This window comes from Mustela putorius, unplaced genomic scaffold (assembly GCF_011764305.1).
Source record: "Mustela putorius furo isolate JIRA1106 unplaced genomic scaffold, ASM1176430v1.1 tig00000083_pilon_pilon_pilon, whole genome shotgun sequence".
Lineage (NCBI taxonomy): Eukaryota > Metazoa > Chordata > Mammalia > Carnivora > Mustelidae > Mustela > Mustela putorius.
This window is the reverse complement of record NW_025421273.1, coordinates 12676973-12698657: the sequence shown is the minus strand read 5'-3', so window position 1 is coordinate 12698657 and position 21685 is coordinate 12676973. Positions and strand designations below refer to the sequence as shown.

At 55.8% G+C, this 21685-nt stretch overlaps 1 protein-coding gene across 1 annotated transcript; it reads left to right on the top strand.

Moving 5' to 3' along the window:
* Positions 1–7830: 7830 nt before the first annotated feature.
* LRPAP1 (LDL receptor related protein associated protein 1) lies at positions 7831–20096 on the top strand. Its single transcript, XM_004772232.3, has 8 exons — positions 7831–8142; positions 11819–11963; positions 14300–14424; positions 15414–15534; positions 15874–16032; positions 17018–17100; positions 18541–18717; positions 19794–20096. Exons 1-8 carry the CDS (start codon positions 7900–7902, stop codon positions 19854–19856), a joined length of 1116 nt encoding a protein of 371 aa, XP_004772289.1. The 5' UTR covers positions 7831–7899; the 3' UTR covers positions 19857–20096.
* Positions 20097–21685: the final 1589 nt, after the last annotated feature.

Here is a 21685-nt window from a genome sequence, read left to right as displayed (position 1 = left end):
AATCTTAAAAAAAAAAATTTTTTTTTTAAAAAGACGTGAGGAATTGGAAGTTGCTGCCCACCATGTTGGATGCCCACCATGACGGCTGGCGGGGAAGAGGGAGGACAAGGGAGATGATGAGCAGTAAACATGCAGGGGGTCAATGGTTGGTAAGACTGGCAGGCTTAAGTTCCAGCACTTGTAGCTTTGAGGCAGGGCATGGATGAAGTCAGCGGGACAGAGACAAGGTGGTGACTGCCGAGTGGGTGCCTGAGACTGTTCAGGAAGCAAGGAGAATCTACAGCCATGGGTCACAATGCCTGGTGTGTGGCCATGAGAGTCAGTGGCTGGCCTAGGTAGGAGGTCTAAGTCCTCAGGGGACAGCAGGCTGGGGCTGTGGGCGGGTCACCCACCTGGAGATGGAAATCACCAAGGACTAGAAGGGGAGAAGTGTTAGAGAGAGGGGTGTTGTTTTTGAAGGACCAGCAAGCACCTGTTTTCAGTTAGAGCAAGGTCAAGGGCACATTCAGACAAAGGGTTTAGGAAGAAGAGATGTTGCTCATGGCTGGTTATGGGTTCAAGAGGACACTGGGGAAGGGTTTGAGGGGGGCTTGGGGGGGTGGGAGAAGGGCTCAGAGAAGGGATTATACAAGCTATAGGCCAAGAGTGGCCTGGAGACTTAAACTTGACCAAGGAAGGAGCATACCCAGATTTGTTCTAAAGTCTGTAGCAGCAGGTGGTGGTAGGAAGCGGTGAAGGTTGTGGGTTTTGCCCAGAGACGTCATTCATGCCTGCTGGGAGCCAGCTGAGGGTGGACTTACCCCAGGCCCCTCCTGGAAGCCCACAATTTGTTTTGCTAAGAGAGATATCCTGCCTGCAAGCTGCCCCTTCCTTTGATAGGTGACACAGCCTGAATGTGGCCTCTTCCAGGGGCACAGGAAAGCTTTGCGGTCCATCCTCCTGAATGCTGTGGGCCCTCGCTCCAGGCTCTCTGGCCCCATGTTCGTCTCTCACACACCCTCACCCCAGGCAGGCAGGGACCTCTACTCCACGTGGGGTCCTCAGCGTCCCTCATGGGCAGGGCCAGGCATGATATGGTGAACTGAGTTGGGGAGGAAGAAGCCTGCAGTTGCTAAAATCAGTATTCAGGAGATGAGGGACCCTGATGTGTGCCAGGCCCTGGACCGAGTGCATTCACTCATCAAAACAGAGATTTCTCATTTTGATAAAGGTAACGTACATAGAGGAATGTGGCAAATGTGTCTGCACAGCTTGAAGGTCAATGACAGGATGTACACCTGTGCACGCCCCCGCCCCCAGGTTAAGGAGCACAACACAGCCCGTGAGAGGGAGATCTGCATCCACCTCCACCACGCCCTCCCTTCCCCCAGCCCAGAAAACCACCATCCCAACTTCTATTCATCCCTTTGCTTTTCCTGACAGTTTCACCAACTGTGTCTGCTCCCAGTGTCCGCTGTCTCTTCGCTCTGGAACGTGGACAGTGTGTGCCAACAGGGCTGGTAAGAAAAGGGTGGCTTTGCCACTGTAACGTGGAGGTTTGCAGGAGAAGGCTTTGGCTCTACCGTGGCTTCTCTCTCCCTGTGAGTTTTAAGAGCTCTCTCTGGAGACACCAGGGAGCAAGAGAGAAACAGGTTTGTTACCACAGGGGCACTGCAGGGGCTCTATTGAGGACCAGGTACCAGACGACCCAACAGGTATCAGTTCTTGGAGGATGGGCCACCTGGACTGTCTCTACGTGAGCCCACTAAGACCCAGCCACAGCCTCAGGAGCAGCATGGAACAACACACTTACATGAGGTGAAACAGATTACATCTGTGTCCCAGGCCTCAGGACACAGGCAGAAGAGCAGGGACTGGGGAACACATGGTGGAGCCAAGTCCAGCTGAGAATTTGGGCCGGGCCACCTGGCCAGTCCTTCTATAGATCTAAACCTGTGCAGGAATAGCAATGACGGCATTTGACCTGTCTCTTGAGTCATGCTGCTCCAATGGGACCTCATTTCCCTCTGCATCTGGTCATCCCCCCTTCATCCTCCTCTTGGGGCGGAGGCTCCTTTCCATCCCTCCCAAATGCACCCTCCGTTGGGCCTCATATCCTTGTCTTCCTCTTCTTGCTTTATGTTCTGACTTTGGCGGAGCATTTGCATGTCTGGAATAGCTCTAAGAGAGTCGCATTGGGTACTTGCATACTTTCTTGGTAGTTTGACTAGGTATAGAATTCTAGGTTGAAGGCCAATATCCTTTGGCATTTTGAGGTCTCACTGCAAGGATTGGTATTGAAAAGTCTGTAGGTATTTTATGCGCTGTTTGCTGATTTTTCTCCTCAAACAATTATCAACTCTTGGTTTTTGCCTCCAGAGTCCTGAAATGTCACACCAATCTGCTTCAGTGTGGGTCTACTTTTTCCCACTGCGGGCGTCAGGGGACAGGTCCTTTCAACCTGGCAACTTCTGTCCTTTGGATTTGGAAATTTGTCTTCCTTCTTTGATAGTTCTATCATGCCTCATTTTTTTGTCCTTTCTTTCTGAAACTCCTGTTATTCAAACAATAGGTCTCCTAAATTGGAAATCTAGTTTTTTCCTTGTCTATCCTTTTCCTATCTTTTCATTGCTTCAAACTGCTTTATCAGAAATTTCCTCAATATTATTTGCTTTTTATTCCACCTGGGTTTTCATACCTGCTATCATGTTTGTAGTTTCCAATAACTCCTTTTGTTCCCTGAATTATACTTATTTTCCTTCTATAATATCATATATTGTATGTAATTCTATACTTATGTGTGTGCATGTATATGTATATTCTATGAATTTAACACTTTCTCTCTATGAGATTAAAAACAGTCATTTTTACCCTTTTTTGCTCGCTGCACAGTTTTTTTCTTCTCTTATTTTTCGTTATTGCCTATTTGCTTGAGTCTGTGTGTGTGTGTGTGTGTGTGTGTGTGTCTCTCTCTCTCTCTCTTTCTCTCTCTTCCACATTAAGAGCTGCCCTTACATTTTTAAGAATCCTTAGCTGACGGCCACCTGGGTAGCTCAGTAGGTTGAAGCCTCTGCCTTTGGCTCAGGTCATGATCCCAGGGTCCTGGGGTTGAGCCCCACATCTGGCTCTCTGCTCAGTGGGGAGCCTGCCTCCCCCCAGCCCCCGCCTGCCTGCCTCTCTGCCTACTTATGATCTCTGTCAAATAAATAAAATCTTAAAAAAAAAAAAAAAGAATTCTTAGCTGACTGTGCATGATAAAGGAAGGGGATTTAAGAGCTGTTGGAAGTCCTGCCCACTCGCATGGTGTTTGTTGACATAGGGCCTCACTGTACAATGATCTTGGTGGGCCCTTGTTGGGTTACTCCTGCTAAGAACATCATGGTTCTTTAGTACTGAGATGGTCTGATTCAGCTGAGATGTTTCTTCTAATCTCTTGTCTGGTGGCTGAGAACCCAGCTCTCAGTGTTCAGAGCAGAACAAGGAAAGAAGACTGGGAGTCCCTACAGTTAACATTCAGGGTGATTCAACCTCCCATGTGCATGTGTGCACATGTGTGTGTTTTATCTTAAGATAAACTTTACACACAATGAAATCACAGATCTTAAACATACAATGTAATGAATGATCTTTCACAAATACACACACACCCCAATCCATATTTCAATAAAAATATCAAACATTTTCTTCACTCCAGAAAGTTCTCTCATGCTTCCTTTTAGTTAATCACCAACTCCCCGACCACCATTCCACTGTAGGCAGCTAAGGTTCTGATACCTAGCATCAGAGATTTTTTGTCTGACCTTGAACTTCAGAAAATGCAGCCATATAGATACTGTTCTCTTTTGGTTTTGGTTTACTAAACTGCTCATAGCAATAAGACTTCTCCACACTGCATGTAGCCATTCATTTTTTGTTGTTTTTTTTTTTTTCTTTTTGCTGAGTAGCATTCCTTTGTAGGCATATACCACAATTTGTTACCAATTTTCCAATTGTTGGGCACTTGAGTTGTTTAATATTTCGTCTACTATGATGAAGCTGCCAGAATATTCTTTTTTTTTAATATTTTATTTATTTATTTGATAAACAGAGATCACAAGTAGGCAGAGAGGCAGGCAGAGAGAGGATGAGGAAGCAGGGTCCCTGCTGAGCAGAGAGCCCGATGTGGGCTCAATCCCAAGACTCTCCATCCCAAGACTCTGAGATCATGACCTGAGCTGAAGGCAGAGGCTTAACCTTCTGAGCCACCCAGGTGCCCCTAAAATGTTACTTATTTATTTGACAGACAGAGATCACAAGTAGGGAGAGAGGCAGGCAGAGAGAGACGGAGAAGCAGGCTTCCCACTGAGCAGAGAGCCTGATGTGGGGCTCGATCCCAGGGCCCTGGGATCATGACCTGAGCCGAAGGCAGAGGCTTTAACCCACTGAGCCACCCAGGCGCCCCTGCCAGAACATTCTTGTACAGTCTTTTTACAGATACATGCTTTAATTTACCTTGGGAAACCTAGAGTGGAATCGCTGGGTTTGAAAGAGGATGTCTACCACCTCCACTCTGACCTCAGCCTATACCTCCTGATACATTCTTCTTTTCAGCTCAGCTCTGGTAAAAAACTGGGGAGTGGATGGGGAGTGGGGAAGCATCTGTGATTGGAACTGAAACTAGCTCTCAAGCAATAGCAGCTGCCCTGAGTAAGCAAGAACCGCCCCCCACCCCACCATTGGCCCCGAGACAATGATCAACCTGACCTTCACTGCCCACCTGCATGGACCCACCAGCCTTGGTCCCACATTTTCTTCATATAAACCTGGACATATTCTCCACCCTTTGGAGATGGTCTGAGATGTTAGTCTGCTGGCTTCCCAGATGGCGGCCTCACTGAAATAAATCCCTTTCCTGTTTCACCAGCACTTATCTCTCTGCCTGTGGATTTTATCAGCAACGAGTGGCCAAACCTGGTCTGCTTGGGATCCCCCAGAGCCAGGTGCTCGTATACCCCTGTGCCCTAGCTACAGGTTCATAGAATTGAACCCACTGGATTGGGTCATAGAGTAAGTGTTTCCTGAATTGCATAAGAAACTGACAAAGGGTCTCACCAAGTGGTCGAGTATTTTACACTCCCACCAGCAAAGTGGTAGCATTTTGATGGCTTCATATTTTTTCCAACATATGACATTGTGAACCTAATTTTGGCTGTTCTACTGGGCACGAGGTAGTGTGCTGAATATTGACGACTGTGGTGAACATCCTTGCATTCATTCAAGTGCTCAACATTTCCCAGTTAAGAAGGATGAGTTCTACATTTTGTGTAGATGACCCTTATTCAGTTGCAAAAGTCCCCTTCTAGTGCCAGCTGGCTGAATGATTTCTATCACAAATGGGTGTTGGATTTGTCAAGCGCTTCAACTAGACTTATTTGTGAATGATATGTGTTCTTCTTTTTCTTTTATTCTATTAATAAAGAAAACTTATCAATCCATTTCAAATATGAAGCCAAGCTTATTTACATATCACAGAATTCTATTTGCTAATACTTTGTTATGGATTGTTGTGTCTGTGTTTGACACGGGAGCAGAAGGCTAGCTGAGGACAAAGCAGAAGCTGACCCTGAAACAACCCCCCACCTCTGGGGTGGGACATGTGTGTTATTCTTCCAGGAAGCTCCCACTTAATATCATCGCTTTACTAGAGGGGAAAACAGCCTCAACAATAGCTAGGCCTCCAGTATCCTGTGAGTCTTTAACATATGAAAATCCTTTTGAAACCTCCTTTTTCCTTACCTCCCCTAACTCCCATGTATACAATCAGCTACCCCTCACAACTCCAGCAAGGCCACTCTTTCTGCCCAGGGGTCCTGTCCCCATGCCTTAATACCACCACCAATTTGCACCAAAGACATCTTAAGAATTCTCTCTTGGTCATGGGCTCCAGACCCCACCCCACCAAACCTCACCTCCAAAACCACATTAATAGAATTGCTTCTAGGCAGTAGAACATGAGCAAAAGTGATAGGCCTGGCTCTCTAACTACCTCCCCTGTGAGATCCTCAACACTCTCTCCCCCTGTGCCAGTGGGAAGCGATCTTGAAAGTCCTGTGTTGAAGATGGGGCAGCCCAGTCCCCATATCACGACCCAGAGGACAACAACCTGTTGGTCAGTCTTGAACAGGGAAGAAAATAAACAGCTATCCTCTTGGGGTCTTTATGCACTTATTAGGTAACAAATAGGACAGGCGCATTAAATGATGTAGTAAAGATGTTAGGGTTCAAAGCCAATGGCCAAGAAGGAATTCTTGAGCCATCTTTGGTGCAAAAAGGTGGTTTTAATAAAGCAAAGAGATAGGACCCTAGGGGAGGAAGAGCCACACTGGTGTTAGGAGGCCCATTATATACTTTCAAATTAGGAGAGGATTAGGGATAGCATAAGTGTCTAAGGAATTTTGGAAGCAAAATTCTAGGACCTTGAGGGGGCTAGCTGCTGTTGAGAAAAGGTCACTTATCACCATCTAATAAAACCTTAGTCACAAGACTGTTCAGATGTGTATCAGGTGGGCGTGGGCATTGCGATTGGGGATGGTTGCCAGTACCTTAGGAGACAGAGATAAAGGAAGTTTCCAAAGGAATTTTTATGTTAAGACAGATTAACAGGATCCTGGGGGTCAGGTTAAGGTTGCCTTTTACCCTCAGCAGAGTATCAATATCAAGGCCGCTGAGCTCCTACAGGAATGTCACTCTGCCTGTTGCAAGGACTTGTCAGCGGGTTGTAGGTAGTAAAGAAATTGAGTTTTTCTTTTGCCTTTGTTTCCCACTTCATTAAATACTAACAGCCAGGCCACTGAAGTACAGAGACTGAAGTTAATCTTTGCCTGAAAAGACTAAACAACCAGACAAACATGAAAGAAGAGCTCTCAAGATCCTGGGGTTAGGCAGGAAAGAGAGTAAGGCCCTCCTCCAGTCCAGGCACTTTATGCACAGGGAACACTTTTAAAGGAACTACTGCTTCAGTCCAAGAGGCCCAAGTACTCTCCAGCCCCATCCTTTGTCCTCAATGTCCCTCCTATCCCAAGGCCTCCCTTCCCGGCACAACCCACCACCCTGCGAAGCCTTTCAGGTCACTCTTAACAGGTGAGTTCACCCCGTCTCTTCTCCTGCCCCAAAGCCCCCAGTCGGTGACCTCACTGTATCATCTACCAAGCCCCCTGAGGGCAGCGATCTACAGCTCGCTCCAGGGCATGCCTAACCCCACCCAACATTGGGCCCCTGGGTTGAACTTAGCTGATTTACCAAAATTCAACAGGGCGGGAACGAGGCAGATGCACAAGTATCTCTAATATGGAAACAGAGTGTGGAGAGGAAGTGTAGGGACGTGGTTCAAAGACACCATAAGGGTGCAGCCCCACCCCAGTCCCCGGAAAAGCTTCCGCGGGGCGGGAGTGAGAAAGCCCAGACTCCTGGAACCGCGGGCACTCAGTTTGTTTCCCCCGTCAAGGGAAGGAGTGCCTAGCAGGAGCCACCTGCCCGCAACCCACAGGGACAATAAAGGCTCCCATCACTGCCGGTGACACCGGAACCATCTGAGGATCGTCGGGGTTCCGGAACTGTCTATTCTTCCCGGGAAGCAGAGGGGAGGGGGACCTCTCCGACCATCCCGGAGTCCGGGAGGGGTCTTCACTCAACCTCTCAACCCCAAAGAGGGTAGCCCCAGCTCACTCCGCGCACGAGGCCGCGGCGTGGTTGCCTTGGAAACGCTCACGTGCCTCCGCAGGGCTTCGCGGGCCTCGTAGTCCCCCACCGGCTTCGCTCGGACGACCCGCGCGGAGACGGACTACAACTCCCAGGAGGCCGCGCGGAGAGGCGGGGCCGACGCGCGGTGGGGACCGGCCCCTTCGGCCTGAGGCGCGGGGTCTCGGCGGCCGAAGGATAAAGATGGCGACGCCGAGGCTAGGAGCGGGGTCGCGCGGGCTCCCGCAGCCGCAGCTGCTGGTGCTGCTGCTGCTGCTCCTGGTGCTGCTGTTGCTGCTCGGGCCCTGGCCGGCGGCGGGTCACGGCGGCAAATACTCGCGGGAGAAGAATGAGCCCGAGTTGCTGCCGAAGCGCGAGCCCCCGAACTCCCCCGGCGGGGAGTTCCGCATGGAGAAGCTCAACCAGCTGTGGGAGAAGGCCCAGCGGGTGAGCGGCGGCCGGGGCCTTCCGTGACCCCTCGGGCCGGGGCGTCCGGGTCTCCTGTGACCGCGAGGGTGGGGGCGGGGCGGGCGTCCCGTGTGTCCTGTGACCCCGGGGCTGGTGGGGCCCGGGGATGTCCCCTGGGTAGCGGGGCTCCGGGGCATCCTCTGTCTCCTCTGACCCCGGGGCCGGGGTGTCGCCTGTCTCCTGGGGCCACGGGGGCCAGCGGGGGCTGGACATCCTCTGTCTCCCCGGACCCGGGGCGGGCGAGAAACATGCTGCGGGGTCGGGCGTCTTCTATCTGCAGGGCGATGGGGCTTGGGTCTCCTTTAGTCCTGGGGCTTTGCAGGGTCTGGTGCTTTCCTGTCTCTGGTTCTGGGGACCCGAGGGGCTTGGGTCTCCTCTACTCGGGGGCCACTGCTCAGGCTGGCCCCGTGATTCTTGCCTTGGTATGCAGATGCCATGGTTAGGGTTGGGGGTCCTTTGAGAAGGCTCTGAAACTCACTCCTGGTCTTGTGAGACCCCAGCGGAGACCCGGGAAGTACTGTGGAGTTCTTCTACTTGGTGTCTTGACTTTCTGTGACATTATCTGGTTCCTCTTTGATAGAAGTGCTTCGGAGAGCTGTAGGCCAAACGGGAACCAGGGCTCCTTCTGCCTGGTCCTGTGGGTCTTGTGACATCGTGACATCGTCAGTGTCGCAAGGCCGCTGAGCAGCGGGGGAGCAAGGGCTATTCTCAGAGCTTTGGGAGTTAAGTGAAGCAGAGCCTCTGGGGGTGGCATCCACATGCACACTGATGGTCCTTGGCCGCTGTGCCCTGCCTCGTGTTCTGGTGTTACGGTGGGGGACACAGGACAGGGCTGGAGACATGTCCTGAGCCGGCTCACAGAGCTCCACGGCACAGAGCTCACACACCCAGTTCTTTGAGCTCCAAGCTCCTGTCGGGTTCCTCTCCTGACCTTGTGATTAGAATGTGTTGAGGTGTTGTCCTGGGAGGTGGGAGGGCCAGAAGAGGAGGGTAGACTGTGTTTCCCTTGTTCTCTGTGGGCCTTGTTCCTTTACTGTGGGTAGGACTTAGGAAGGGCAGGTCGGGGTCCTGTCCTGTTCTGTCCTTGGTGCTGCTCCCATGTAGAGGCCTCGACCTCACGGTCTCCCAGGGAGCTCCCCAGTATCCACCTAGGGGCCAGCCTCCTGAAACTGTGCGCACAGTCGCTCTGCCTGAGTGCAGAGCCGTGGCTGAGGCAGAGGATTGAGTGGAGCCTGGTTCCCAGTGACTGTTTCACCACTTTGCTGAGATACGATTGACGTATAAAAAACTGTGCGCAGTTAGTACGTTCATCTTGGTGAACTTGACGGGAAGCATCCACCTGGGAAACCATCGACACGTGTGGGCTGTGAACATGGCCCTTGTTTTGGAGGAGGCTTTCTTCCTGTGTGTTTGCTTGTCTCTTCATTCTTGATGCTTTAGTGACTGTTTAATAATGAACAGACTCTGCTCTGCATTTGAGTTCTACTGACTAGTCCGTTTCCTGTGAGGCATTAACGTTTAACTGGAAGAGATTGAAGGAGTCCAGAGAGGGAGCGCTGAGTGTTTGCCCGGAGCTGTCTTTGCCTCTTTCTCGATGGGACCTGACTGCCCCTGTGTCCGGGTGTTGCCACTGCAGGTGGCATCTGTGCTGAGCCCACCGGTATCTACATTTCAGCGAAAGGGCTGATGTGTGAGAGAGGCCCCGGGTAACTAGACCCCCAGGGGCTTCAGATGTGAGAAGCAGCGACTCACAGCGTCACACAGTGGGCCGAGTCTGCAGCTCCGGGGCTCCTGACTGGCTGTCATGTTGATCTCCAGCCAGGGCCCTGGGGAGGTGGACAGCTAAGAAAGTAAGAGGTGCGTGGGAACGTTGCCTTGAGGTCCTCAGATCTGTCCCCTCATGGTGGAACTAGCTGGCAGGCAGAGAATACTCAGTCCCCAAGAGGGACACAGGGGCCAGTGCAGTGTCGCACTAACCAGAGAGGGGAGAGCTGGGAGCCAGGCCCTCCCAGGCCCTGGCTGTGGCTCTCAGTGCAGACAGGCCCTAGGCTTACAGAGGATAGATTCCCTTGGATGCCTTGGTGTCCTGGGCAGACTGAGGGCCTGCCCTTCAGCTGTTCACCACCCAGTGCCCTTTCTGCCCTTCCTAGAAAATCCACATGCCCCAAACCACTGTCCAGTTTTTCTGCCCCGGGGATCCCACAGGTCAGGTGAGGCTGTGGCTCCAGCTTCCCCAGAGTCCTGGTGTTCTCCTGAGAGTGCCCACGGGGGGGGGCATCCAGGCAACAGTGGGGCCTAGGACGCAGCCCGGGAGGACAGGTGGGACTGTGTCAGCCTGGGTGCCCCTTGACGAGTCTAAGGCTTCTGGGTGGGGACACGCAGGAGTCTTCGAAAGGAAGGGTTTGGGCCTCGGGAGAGGGAGTAGGAGCTGGTACACTGTGAGACAAACGCCTGCCCCAGGAGAGCCAGAGAGCCAGCAAAGGAGGGAGCAGCCCCATGGAGTAAGGTCGAAGAAACTTTTAGAAGCCTTAGGAGAGTTTCCTGCCCTAAGCCCTGCTGTTTATTTGGTGCCATCTTTTTACTCCTGAGGAACTTTCCCTGGCTAGTTTTCAAGCTGATGAAGGACGGGGCCCACATTTTCTGGGCATCTTCTGAGAAGCCTTGCTGGAGCTAGGTAGGGTCACCACTATGACCCTTGTAGCTGAAAAAGCACGTTGGCCGCAGTCTTCCCAGCCTGTGTGGGTGGCAGGGGCCTGCTCTGTCTTGTAGCTTGTCCAGCAGCCCGCCGTGGTATCTCTGGGTGCCGGGGGAGCGCCAGCAGGTCCAGCCCCATGAAGACTGATGGAATGTTCTGGTCTGAGGGACCAGCTTGAAGCACTCCTATTGAATAGATCTGGGCTGAGCTGACAGCAGTCAGCAGGAAAGGCAGGAGCAGGGCCCAGTCTCTTGGCCACTCTGGGCCTCAGGCCACCAAAGACAAGTGCAGGTCTCTTACTGGCCTGAAGGCAGTGGGAGGGTGTGTGTGTGTGCTGCACTTAGAGCCTTTTGTCATTGTGTCATTAGCCAGTCTCTTGTGGGTGGGGCATCTGTCAGGCAGGTTCACAGACTGATCTTTTCTTAATGTGGAAGTTTGCCATAATTTAGTCCACTGTCCTCTGATCATGGTGATTTATTTTTTATTGTACTTACATGACACAAGGAGAAGGTGATGGTTTCCTCCCATGCTCAGCATTCACATCCCTCCATCCTCACACTCCAATACCCGGGGCCCCACGAGTGTCACCGGGGTCCAGGTGGCTGGTGGGACGTCCCGGTGTAGGAGCCGGCCCTGTGGCCTTAGGTGGGCTCAGAGAGAGGGGCTGGCAGCCAGGCTCAGGCCACTGTTGGTGGGCAACACCTCGTAGACATGGCATTTCTAGACCATGCCCGGCCGAGGAGCTCTTCCAGTGAGGCTCGAGAGCGGGCTCCCCGCAACCTTGCAGCGGGGCAGGCCACCAAGGGCTCTCCCGAGAACACGTGTGAGTTTTTACCTGCCGGGACCCTGCGTCCCCCTGCTCGTCTCCTAGTCCCCCCTCCGTTGGGTTCTCCATCTCCTGGGTGGTGCTGTTGACTCGTCTTGGGGCTGATTGTCAGCATTGTCTGCTCTCAATCCTAGCTTCAGCTTTCCCCCGTGAAGCTGTCCGAGCTCCATGCGGATCTGAAGATGCAAGAAAGGGACGAATTCGCCTGGAAGAAGTTAAAGGCTGAGGGCCTGGACGAAGGTGGAGAGAAGCAGGCCAAGCTCACGCGCAACCTCAGCGGTAGCTTTCTTCTCTATTCAGTGCGGTAGGGGGGACGCATGCTCGGCCCTGTGGCCCCACAGTGGATGCATCGTGGTTTGTGGCAGGAGTCGAGTGGGGCTGCCCAGCTGCTGCCTGTGCCATGGCTCACTTCTGAGGAGCCGCCAGCTGTGGCCACGGTGGCCAGGCCATTTGGGGAGGCCCTTGGCCAGTGGAGGCAAGTCAGAACAGGGGTACCCGCAGGTAGAACACACAGCGCTCAGGGCCCTGCTGCTGGGCCCAGAAGGGGGGGCCGGGGCCACCCCGCTGCCTGTGGTCCTCTGGAGGAGACAGTGGAGATGTTCCCAGGGTCTGTAAATTCATGGGAAAGCAGATCTCACATCATCTGTAATGAAATAACTTTCTAACAGAGTGGAATGTATTGAGATGGAAAGTAGTGAGCTGCTTGTTACTGTGGGTATTCAAGACAGAGCAATTAATCTGCCCAACCTCCCAGGATGCAAAAGACATGCATCCTCAGGATGGAGAGGCCTCTCAAGCCCCCTTCTGCACCTGCCTGTGGCACACACCAGGTGCAGGGCAGAAGCCCGAGCTCACTGCCAAGGCGCCCTCATTCCCTTCGCGGCAGTGTCTCGGGGCCACTCCCACACTGACTGCACTTGCCATCATCCTGTAGCGAAGAGCAAAGGGCAGAAGTCATGTCCCCGACCTGCCTGCTGGCTTCCTGGCCTGCCACCCCCCTGCCTGGGGATGCAAGCACACCCTCATCCATCCAAACCTGCTGTAGCTCCCTGCAGAGCCCCCCATGGGACTGGAGTAGCCATGACTAGCTGGCTCCAGGTGTGGCTGGTCCTGGAGTCCGCCTTGTAGCCTAGCCGCCGTCCCGCATGCTCACAGAGCCAGACAAGGGCTTCCTCAGACATGGCACCACGTGGAATGAGTGTCGTCTGTGATCCTGAGCCCAAATGCTGTACATCCACACAGGCCTCTGGGAGGCACTTGTCCCCAGGCTCAGACAGACAGTGGATGCTGAGTGAGGGTGAGTGATTGTCCATGATTGAGCACAGCAGGGTTAACCCTGGGTTCTCTGACTCAGCTGCTGACATTGCCCCAGCCACCCTTCGTCCCTCACCGTTAGACCTTACCAGATACCTCCAGGTCTTCAGGCCACGTTGTGGACCTGCTTCTGGGTGAAGACGTAGGTCTATTGCTATCTCATACGGCCTCGTTCTAGAATGTGATGAGACACATGACAAACAGGACGGGGTAGCAGAAGGGTCAGGTACATGGAGATGTGGAATCATTGCTCCCAGCCGGAATGCTTGGGGACTACTCCAGAGGGCCAGGACAAGAGCCTGACCTGGAGTTACCCCTGAGGAAAGAAGGCTCTGGAAAGACCTGGAATCCTTGGTATGTCCTCCTTTCTGGAGAGAACCAGTCCCCAGTGGATGGCCCAGGGCCAAGGTGGGGAGGAGCACGAGGGTGTAGAGAGGTCAGCCAGCTCCCGTCTCCCTGGACTCCCGCCACCAGCCCATGTCCTCCCAGGCCTGCCTTCCAGCCCAATGTCTAAGTCTGGGTTCCGAGTGGAGCCATCTGTTTTCTGCTTCCTGGGTGCCAGGGTCATGTGGCAGAAGACTCTGGAGACTGGGAAGCTGGAGGGCCAGAGCAGACCCTCTTGAGCATTCGTCCCTCACTGGGCAGCTGGCTGTCTCCAGGATATGGCCCCTGCCCTCCCCATCTCCTCAGCTCCCCCCACCCCAGGACCATTGACAAGGCTGAGCCACACTGAGGGGACCACAGAGTGCAGTGCGGTGGTCAGACCGGGACCGAGACGTGAAAGGGAGGACCCAGGTGTAAGCAGGGCCATGCCCCTGCTATGCACCAGCCCCGTGGGGAGCAAACTACGTCGGGTCCGCCGTGTCCGGGCCAGTTTTGACCGAGGCCTCTGTCTCAGGATGGGTCGTGCTCTATCTACTCTGCTGTCTGGGCCAGCTGCCCTTGTGCTGGGCCCAGCATCCTCAGTGAGAGCAGCAAAGCTAGGCTTGTGCTTGTGGGGTCCCTTCCACTGGAGTGTTTGTCTCTGGCTCCAGTTCACGCTGAACCCCAACAGCTGGAATCTAGAACCTTCAGCTTTCCAGGCTGGTGAATGCACCCTGAGAGGTGTGTGATTTGCCCTCGGAGGGGTCCCGTGTGGCAGCAGACATGGAAGACTGGGGCCAGGCCGAGCCTGATGACCTCGCTATCCCTCCGCCCTTCCTGTTCCCCCTCACTGGGACCATTCGTGTGCGTGCAGTGCAGACTGGGGGGTCCGGCAGGCATGGCCGGGATTGGAATAACGCCTCCTGTGTCTCTCCTAGTGATCCTGGCCAAGTACGGCCTGGATGGAAGAAAGGATGCCCGGGCCGTGAGCAGCAACTCCCTCAGTGACCCCGCCGAGGAGGACAGCCTGGAGGACCCCAGGCTGGAGAAGCTGTGGCACAAGGTACCCTAGGCGCTTCCTTTGGGCCCCAAGACCTGTACCCTAAGCGTTGAGGCTTAAGGGGGCTGCTAGGGGCTGCTTCTGCTTAGGAGCCTGTTTCTAGGGGGCTCTTGAGGGGTGGGGTTTTCTTCTTGGAACCACAAGGCTGCTTTTCTGTGGTTGGGGCCCCTCCTGTGGGGCTTCACTGCCTTGCCAGGGGGACGCTTGCCCACTCGGAGAAGGAATCGTGTGTGGCGGGGCGCTGTCAGAGCTTCAAAGGACCAGAATGGGCTGGACAATCTGTAAACGGCAAGGCTTATGGCATCCCATGGGCCACGTGTTGTATGGTGTCCACTTGGTTTTGGAGTCAGAGCCTATATGCTGTCTGGTTTAGAAAGGCGTGCTCACGGGCAGGTGTATGGGGGCTGGGCTCCTATGGGGTACAAAATCCGGGTGGGTGCGGGCAGACAGTGGCTTGATATGGCCACAGCGAGTCACTCGCTCCACGGCTCTTAATCTCCCAGCTCCTGTGCAGGTTCTGCCTGGACCGCACTGAATTAGAATCAGAATTTGCACACCAGCCCATCGTCCTTGGGGAGATGGGGAGAGGCTGCAGCAGCAGGGAGGGCGGGTCTACTGTGGAGGGGGCCCCCGTGGCCACCGGGCTGAGCCCCAGGCCTGCGTTCTTTGTGAGTCACCACAAAGCCCCGCAGGGCAGGTGGATGACCATGTGGAGACTGGCCTGAGGTCCCCCCCGGGAGGGGACGCTGCCCCGCCCCACCTCCTTGGGGATCCTGCAGCTCCCACTCTTTGATGGCTGTCACCTCTCCGTGGAGCCTGGTGACAGGTCCTACTTCGCCCTGTAGTTGCAGGGTCATCAAGCAAGAATACAGGAGCGAGGGTCCTGCCCGATATGAGGAGAGCTCAGCAGCAACCCTCATGGAGTCCCGGCGTGTGGCCTAGAGGGGTCACCCAGGGTGTGGGCTGGCTCCCAGTGTGTTCACTTCCCCCAGGCAAAGACATCTGGGAAGTTCTCCAGCGAGGAGCTGACCAAGCTGTGGCGGGAGTTCCAACACCACAAGGAGAAAGTGCGCGAATACAACGTCCTGCTGGAGACGCTGAGCAGGACCGAAGGTATCCCTGCCCCGCCCTCCTGCAGGCGGCCCTGGGGGGGTGCCCTCCCTCCCTGTGCACCCGGTCCATGGGTGGGACTCCCCCATTGGGCTCATCGGGGAACCTCTGACAACATGAGCGTGTTGGTCAGACGCTGGACATGGGTCATGGGTTGCCGTGGCTGCCCTTCCCGCACAGACACAGATGCCACCCCAGCATGTTGTGTCACCCCTGGGGATGTCAGCAAGCTGGGCATGGGGGCATGGGGTCACAGGTGTCGGCCTGGGGCATTTCTGCTACAGCAGGCGGGGTCCCCAGCATCAGCTCACGGCCGCCCCTCTCGGCGCCGATCTTGTGCAGAAATCCAAGAAAATGTCATCAGCCCGTTGGACGTGAGCCACGTCAAGGAAGACATGCTGCACAGCAAACACGCGGAGCTCAAGGACCGGCTGCGGGGCATCAACCAGGCCTACGACCGCCTGCGCAAAGTCAGCCACCAGGGCTACGGCACCGAGACCGGTGAGTGCATGGCATGCTCCCTGCGCTCAGGCATCATCGCCGTGTGTCCCATGCCATCTGTGACAGGGTCTGGGCCCCCCATGGTGGGCCGCTATCTGTCCTGCTCCCGCCCAAGGCCTGTGAAGATATTGGGGAACACTGCGCAAGGCTGCCCCCCTTCTCAGGCTTCCTGCGTGCTCACATGGTCTCCAGCCTGAGCGTGCAGAGCGGGAGCTCAGCGGGTGCTTCTCCTGCTAGGGACGCAGCAGGTCAGGAGACCTGGAGTGGGGGCTGACCGCTGCCCCTGCCCCTCCCAGCCCGCACCCAGCCAGCTCCTGTCTGTCCCGTGGTCTACCATATTCTTCCAGAACATTCTCTATGAGCCTCTTGAGGTCCCTAGGCAGGAAGGGGTCAGTGGAAGGAGGGGGTGCAGCACCTGACGGCATGCCTGCGGGGTGGGGGCAGCTCTGACCAGCCTGCTCCCCGGTCTCCTCTGGGGAAGGAGGAGGGGTGAGTGGCCCAGGTGGGCACCGTCACAGCGTCTACTCAGGAGTGCTAGCCAACATCAACAGGTCCTTTCCATGTGCTTTGCTTCGCTTTGGAGCCAGAAGGACAAGCAGTGGCTTAAACCTTAACCCAGAACTGTGGGTAGATTGACACAGTCCTGGCCCAGAGGCCCCAAGGAACCCTGACAGCTCCTGGTTCCCAGCACCCCTCCCCCAGCGAGGGGCTCTGCCACTGGGCCCTCCCCTTTCAAAGGTGCAGGCCAGCGAGAGTGTCGCCAAGGCCAGGTTCCAGTGATGCCTGGAGCTGCGGACTGAGCGTGCATGAGAACAGCCCTCCATTTGCTTCCAGACGGCACTGGACACTCAACACGTGTGCGTGCAAGCACATAGCATGTCCCTGTGTATGTGTGTCCAGACGCTCACACTCGTCGTATCATCAGCCCCTGGGCGTCACAGGAGCTGCCACGCAATCACCAGAACTGCTTTTGCTTTTCTGCCAGAGTTTGAGGAGCCCCGAGTCATAGATCTGTGGGACCTGGCCAAGTCTTCCAACTTCACTGAGAAGGAGCTGGAGTCCTTCCGGGTAAGGAAGGTGCCGGTGACGCCACCTTGTGTTGTTTGGCAACACCTGTTGTCGCACTTTGTACTAATGTGGAAAACATTGTAACCATGGTGTGAGTGGCAGACCAGCGTGTTCCTGGGCCTTTTCCCTTATGTCCTGCGTCCCTTTGCCATGCTGCTTGGCGGCTGTGGGGCACCACCGTGCCCACATCTCTGTGGATGGTGCTGGCTCTGGTGGATTGAGGGTCTGGCCCCGAGGCCATTTGCTCAGCTTCGATATGCTGGGTGTGAGGACAGACAGCTGGGGTAGAAGCACACAGGTTGAGAACAGAGCCTGCATGGGGTTCTATAGCTGCCCTGGAGGGAAGGGCCTTTGAGTTGCTGGAGTGTCACCTCCTGGGGGTTGTGCTGTAACCAGGCTGCTACAGCCAGTGGGTCAGGTCAGAATGGTGTGGGCAAGAGGCCCCTCTTGGCTGGAGGAGCCTGCCATGGGAGTTCCAGCTGGGGCCTGTGGAGGGAGAGGTCATTCTGCCATGTGGGTCCTGGAGGCCACTGCTGCGCGCACATACCACAGGGCCCACGGTCACAGGGGCAGGGAGAGAGGGTAGGAAAGGGGATAGTTGTGTAGTGGTGGGGACAGGGGCCTCTGAGGGATCACTGGCAGGCAGGAGAGGCAGGACACTGCTCCCTGACAAGGGAGACACAGTGGGGACATCGGTGACTGTCCAGCAGAGGTCCCTGTGTCAGCCTCCGCCAGGAGCTCAGCCCAGTTCACAGGGACGCATGTTGTCAGCCCTTGTGGTCCCCAGGCAGCCCACTTAGGCCCATTGGCAGTCTGGACGAGGTCACTGTTCAGCCAAGACCGGGCTGTCGGGAGCTGGCCAGCAAGACCAACCCAAAAGCACCGAGCAGGTGGCTGGGGTGGGGTGGGGTGGGGCGGGGCATAAAGGGCCGTGTCACAGAGCCGCAGTGAGGTGGTGGCTGCAGCTGGTGAGACACAAGGCCATGGGGACAGCGGAGAGGACAGAGCAGTGTGGTTGTGGCTGAAGTCCCAGTCCAGTGTCAGGCTAGATGTGGGCTCAGGGCGAGAGGGGATCAGGTTCACCAAGGGGCGGTGGCAGGCCCGGGTGCCAGACATGGGCAGGGGCCCCATGAAGGCTGTCCACACGTGATGGCATCTCTAGTGGGTTGGGGCGCTCTCTTTGTGTCCATGTGCACTGCTGCCTTGTCAGGGAGCAGCAGGGACAGCACCTGGAGCTATCCCAGGCAGGGGGCACGTTGAGGGGCTCGGGGTGTGTGCCCTCAGAGGAGGCAGCGCCTGGCTTCCCGCACTGAGCTCTGGCACCCAGCCCCAGGTGAGGCGTGGCCTCCCGGGTCCTGAGGTGGTGGGGAGGTCGACTGGGGACCCCAGAGCAGCACGAAGAGTCCACTGGGGGGATATTCATCTGTTTAAACATTCTAGGAGGAGCTTAAGCACTTTGAAGCCAAAATTGAGAAGCACAACCACTATCAGAAGCAGCTGGAAATCTCTCACCAGAAACTGAAACACGTGGAGAGCTTCGGGGACCCAGAGCATGTGAGCCGCAACAAGGAGAAGTATGCCATGCTGGAGGAGAAGACCAAGGAGCTGGGCTACAAGGTGTGTGTGCCTTGGGGTGTCCCCTGGCCCCGCATGTGTGCTGATCTTCCCCTGCTGGCGGCAGGTGGTCATGTAGAGCTGTGGGACACCTGTGTCCCTGGCTTGTTCCCTTGGCCTAGTGACCCTGCACAGGGTGTGCATGTGAGGCAGTGGCTTTGGTACACCTGCGTGTGCCCGGGAGGACAGTCCCCTGAGAATCCTGTGAGGTGTGTGTACAGGCCGTGTTTTCTCTTGTGGGAATGGGGACCGTCCCAGCACAGCAGCAAGTGGCTCGAGCAGGATGGGGTCATTCCAGGGCTGGTCAGGCTTTTCGCGGTGACCCACAAAGCAGGTGCCCATCCAGGCATAGAAACGTGGTTGGCCTCCATGGGAGAAAGAAGCAGCAGGGCAGCACGGACGCTTGGAGTGGCCGAAGGACTCACAGTACAGTCTGGAAGCAGATGAGATGGGTCATCTCTAGAGAGAGCAAGGGAGGAGGGATCCCCTTGTGCATCTCACTCTGGAGCCACAGGGATAGACCAGTCATCCAAACACGTGAAACTTTAGTGAGCCAGGGGGGTCTTGACCCAGGGGAGGGCTGCGGGGTCCAGGCCCACCTGGCTGCCTGTTGGGGAGGAGGCAAGCACCCCACGTGGGAGGTCGGCTCCAAAGTGCCGCTGCGGGGCAGGAACCTGCAGAGGGGAGTCCAGCTGTGATGGGCAGGGACAGGCACAGGGTGGTCTCTGCCTCATTACCGTGGCAGAAATGCATGTGTATGGCACCCTCGGCTCTATGAGGCTGGGGCGCTGGGCAGTTCCTGGAGGGGCCCAGCCAGGTGACTTCTCTGTTCTCTGCCTCTGTGAGGGGCTGGGGTGGAAAACATCTCTCCTTTCTTTCCACATCACCTGCCCTGTGCAGTGTTTTTAGCGGGTAGTGGTGGTCTAGTTGCGAAAAGCAGCATTCATGGTTGATTTCCTCTTTCCGGACGGCAGACTTGCCAATCAAGAAAAACGAGGCATTCAGGTCCCTTCTAAGACCGCGCATCTAGTGATGTTGGGCAGGTGGCCGCTGGGCTGACGCTGGGCTGTTGGTTTTAGGTGAAGAAGCATTTACAGGATCTGTCAGGCCGCATCTCCAGAGCTCGCCACAACGAACTCTGAAGGCTGCAGGAGGCACCGGCGGGAAGAGGCAGGGTGCTGGGCATCTGCCTGAGCACGGCCCAGGGACCTGTGGTGGCACTGGACACAAGACAGGACCTTGGACATGGCGTGTGGGGCCCGGCCGGACATCCCTCACGCGGAAGGACTGCTTCCGATCCCCTGGGTGCCCGATGAGCCATGTATCAGACTCATGTGAATCTGTCGCTGCAAGTACCGTGTCTTTAAAAACATGTCACACGGTGTCAGTTGTCTGTGATGTGACCTGTCCCTCGGTGGGGTCTCTGCATCTGCATCTTGCTCTTCTTCCACCCCCTCAACCCCCTGTGTCTTTGCTGTGTGAGTGTGACATGGGTGGGGTCCAGGGCCTCCCAGGGACACAGTCCCCCTGGTTTGACCCCCGAGAGCAGGGTGGATTGAATTTCGAAGGGAGAGGTGACCTCTGGCCCAGGCCTGCTGGGAGCTCATACTGACCCTGCTGGCGTCTCCCTCCCCACCTCAGAGACCGGGCCTGGGCACTGAGGTGGGACAGCTCTATGGGGACCCTCCCCTGACTTCACTGCAGGTAGTCCATGTGGCGGTCTCATACAGTTCCCAGGTCTGAACTTGGAAGAGGCTTGATCCCAGCACCACACTCTGCAGTGACCCCGCCTCAGCCTCAGGTGTTGGGACCCTCCAGACACAGCTATCCCATGAGCTGCTTTATTCTAAGAATCAAGTCCATGGGGAGGCGTGCCAGGACCCCATGTGTCAGGATGCAGTGAGACCAAGCAGGGATGTGGTCCCTCCTCTGTGGGCCACTGGGCTCAGGGCAAGCCTTGCTGCCGTCCTCTCCAGCACCAGAGCCTCGCCCTAGGCCTCCACATCATGCCTGCCACCAGCCTGGCTGTTGTGTCCCTTATGGCCAGGCCTAATGAGCAGGGCAGGGTGATGGGCTGCTCAGAAGGTGGCCCAGGACTAGAGAAGGGCTCGCTATCGGGCTTCTGCAGAGCTTCCTGGGGGCTCCGAGCTCCGGGGCACACGCTCCTGTTCTATGAGTGCCCCTGTGTGGGGTGCAGGGCCTGGGAGGAGGTCAGGCCCAGGACAGGGAGACCAACAGGACGGGACGCTTGACTCCATTTACCATCTCAGGAACTGACGACTAGAGGGAGCCCTTGGCCTTCAGACATGCTGGAGAACCACCTAGGTCTCTGGGATTTGTCGTTGTCTCTGCCCCTGGAGGCAGCAGGTATGGGGGCGGCCCCCCACACAGGGGGTCAGTGACCACACTGAGATTCTGAGTAATTGCTATGAAGTAGAACGGATTCATAAAAGGGCACCAAATGCCTGTGGCTCAGTACCCCCGCAAAAGTGTTGTGGAGCCAACCCCCAGGTCAACAGAGATGACCCACGTCCTAGGATACCTCCACATTCCCCTCCAGCTGACCACTGAGCTTGTGTCCCCACAAAGTCCAGGTACTGGAACCCAGTTCCCATGGTGCTGGTGTTAACACTGGGACCTTTGGGTAATGAGATCATGGGGATGGAGCCCTCAGATAGGATCAGTGTCCTCAAGGCCCCAGAGAGCTCCCAGGCCCTCCCTGCAGTTGCGAGTGTCCACAAACCAGGAGGCAGCCTGTGCCAGGCAGGCTCTTCCCGCACTGCAATCACATCCAGCCTCCAAGACTGAGAAGGACAAGTGTGGTTCCGGCCCCGTGGTCTGTCGGAAGCATTCACACCATGCCGACAGACCCATGTTCCTGATGGAGCCAGATCGGATCTTCTTGTTGGATGGACCTGAAATGACAGGCTGGCTGTGTGTGTGTTGGGGTGGGGCGTCCGCTTCTAGCCAC

Bases quoted from the DNA above. Each gene is read 5' to 3' on its own strand.
- LRPAP1 (XM_004772232.3), top strand. From the start codon at position 7,900: ATGGCGACGCCGAGGCTAGGAGCGGGGTCGCGCGGGCTCCCGCAGCCG. The intron at 11,964-14,299 runs GTAGCTTTCTTC...TGTCTCTCCTAG, and splicing joins GCTCACGCGCAACCTCAGCG to TGATCCTGGCCAAGTACGGC. The intron at 15,535-15,873 runs GTATCCCTGCCC...GATCTTGTGCAG, and splicing joins GACGCTGAGCAGGACCGAAG to AAATCCAAGAAAATGTCATC.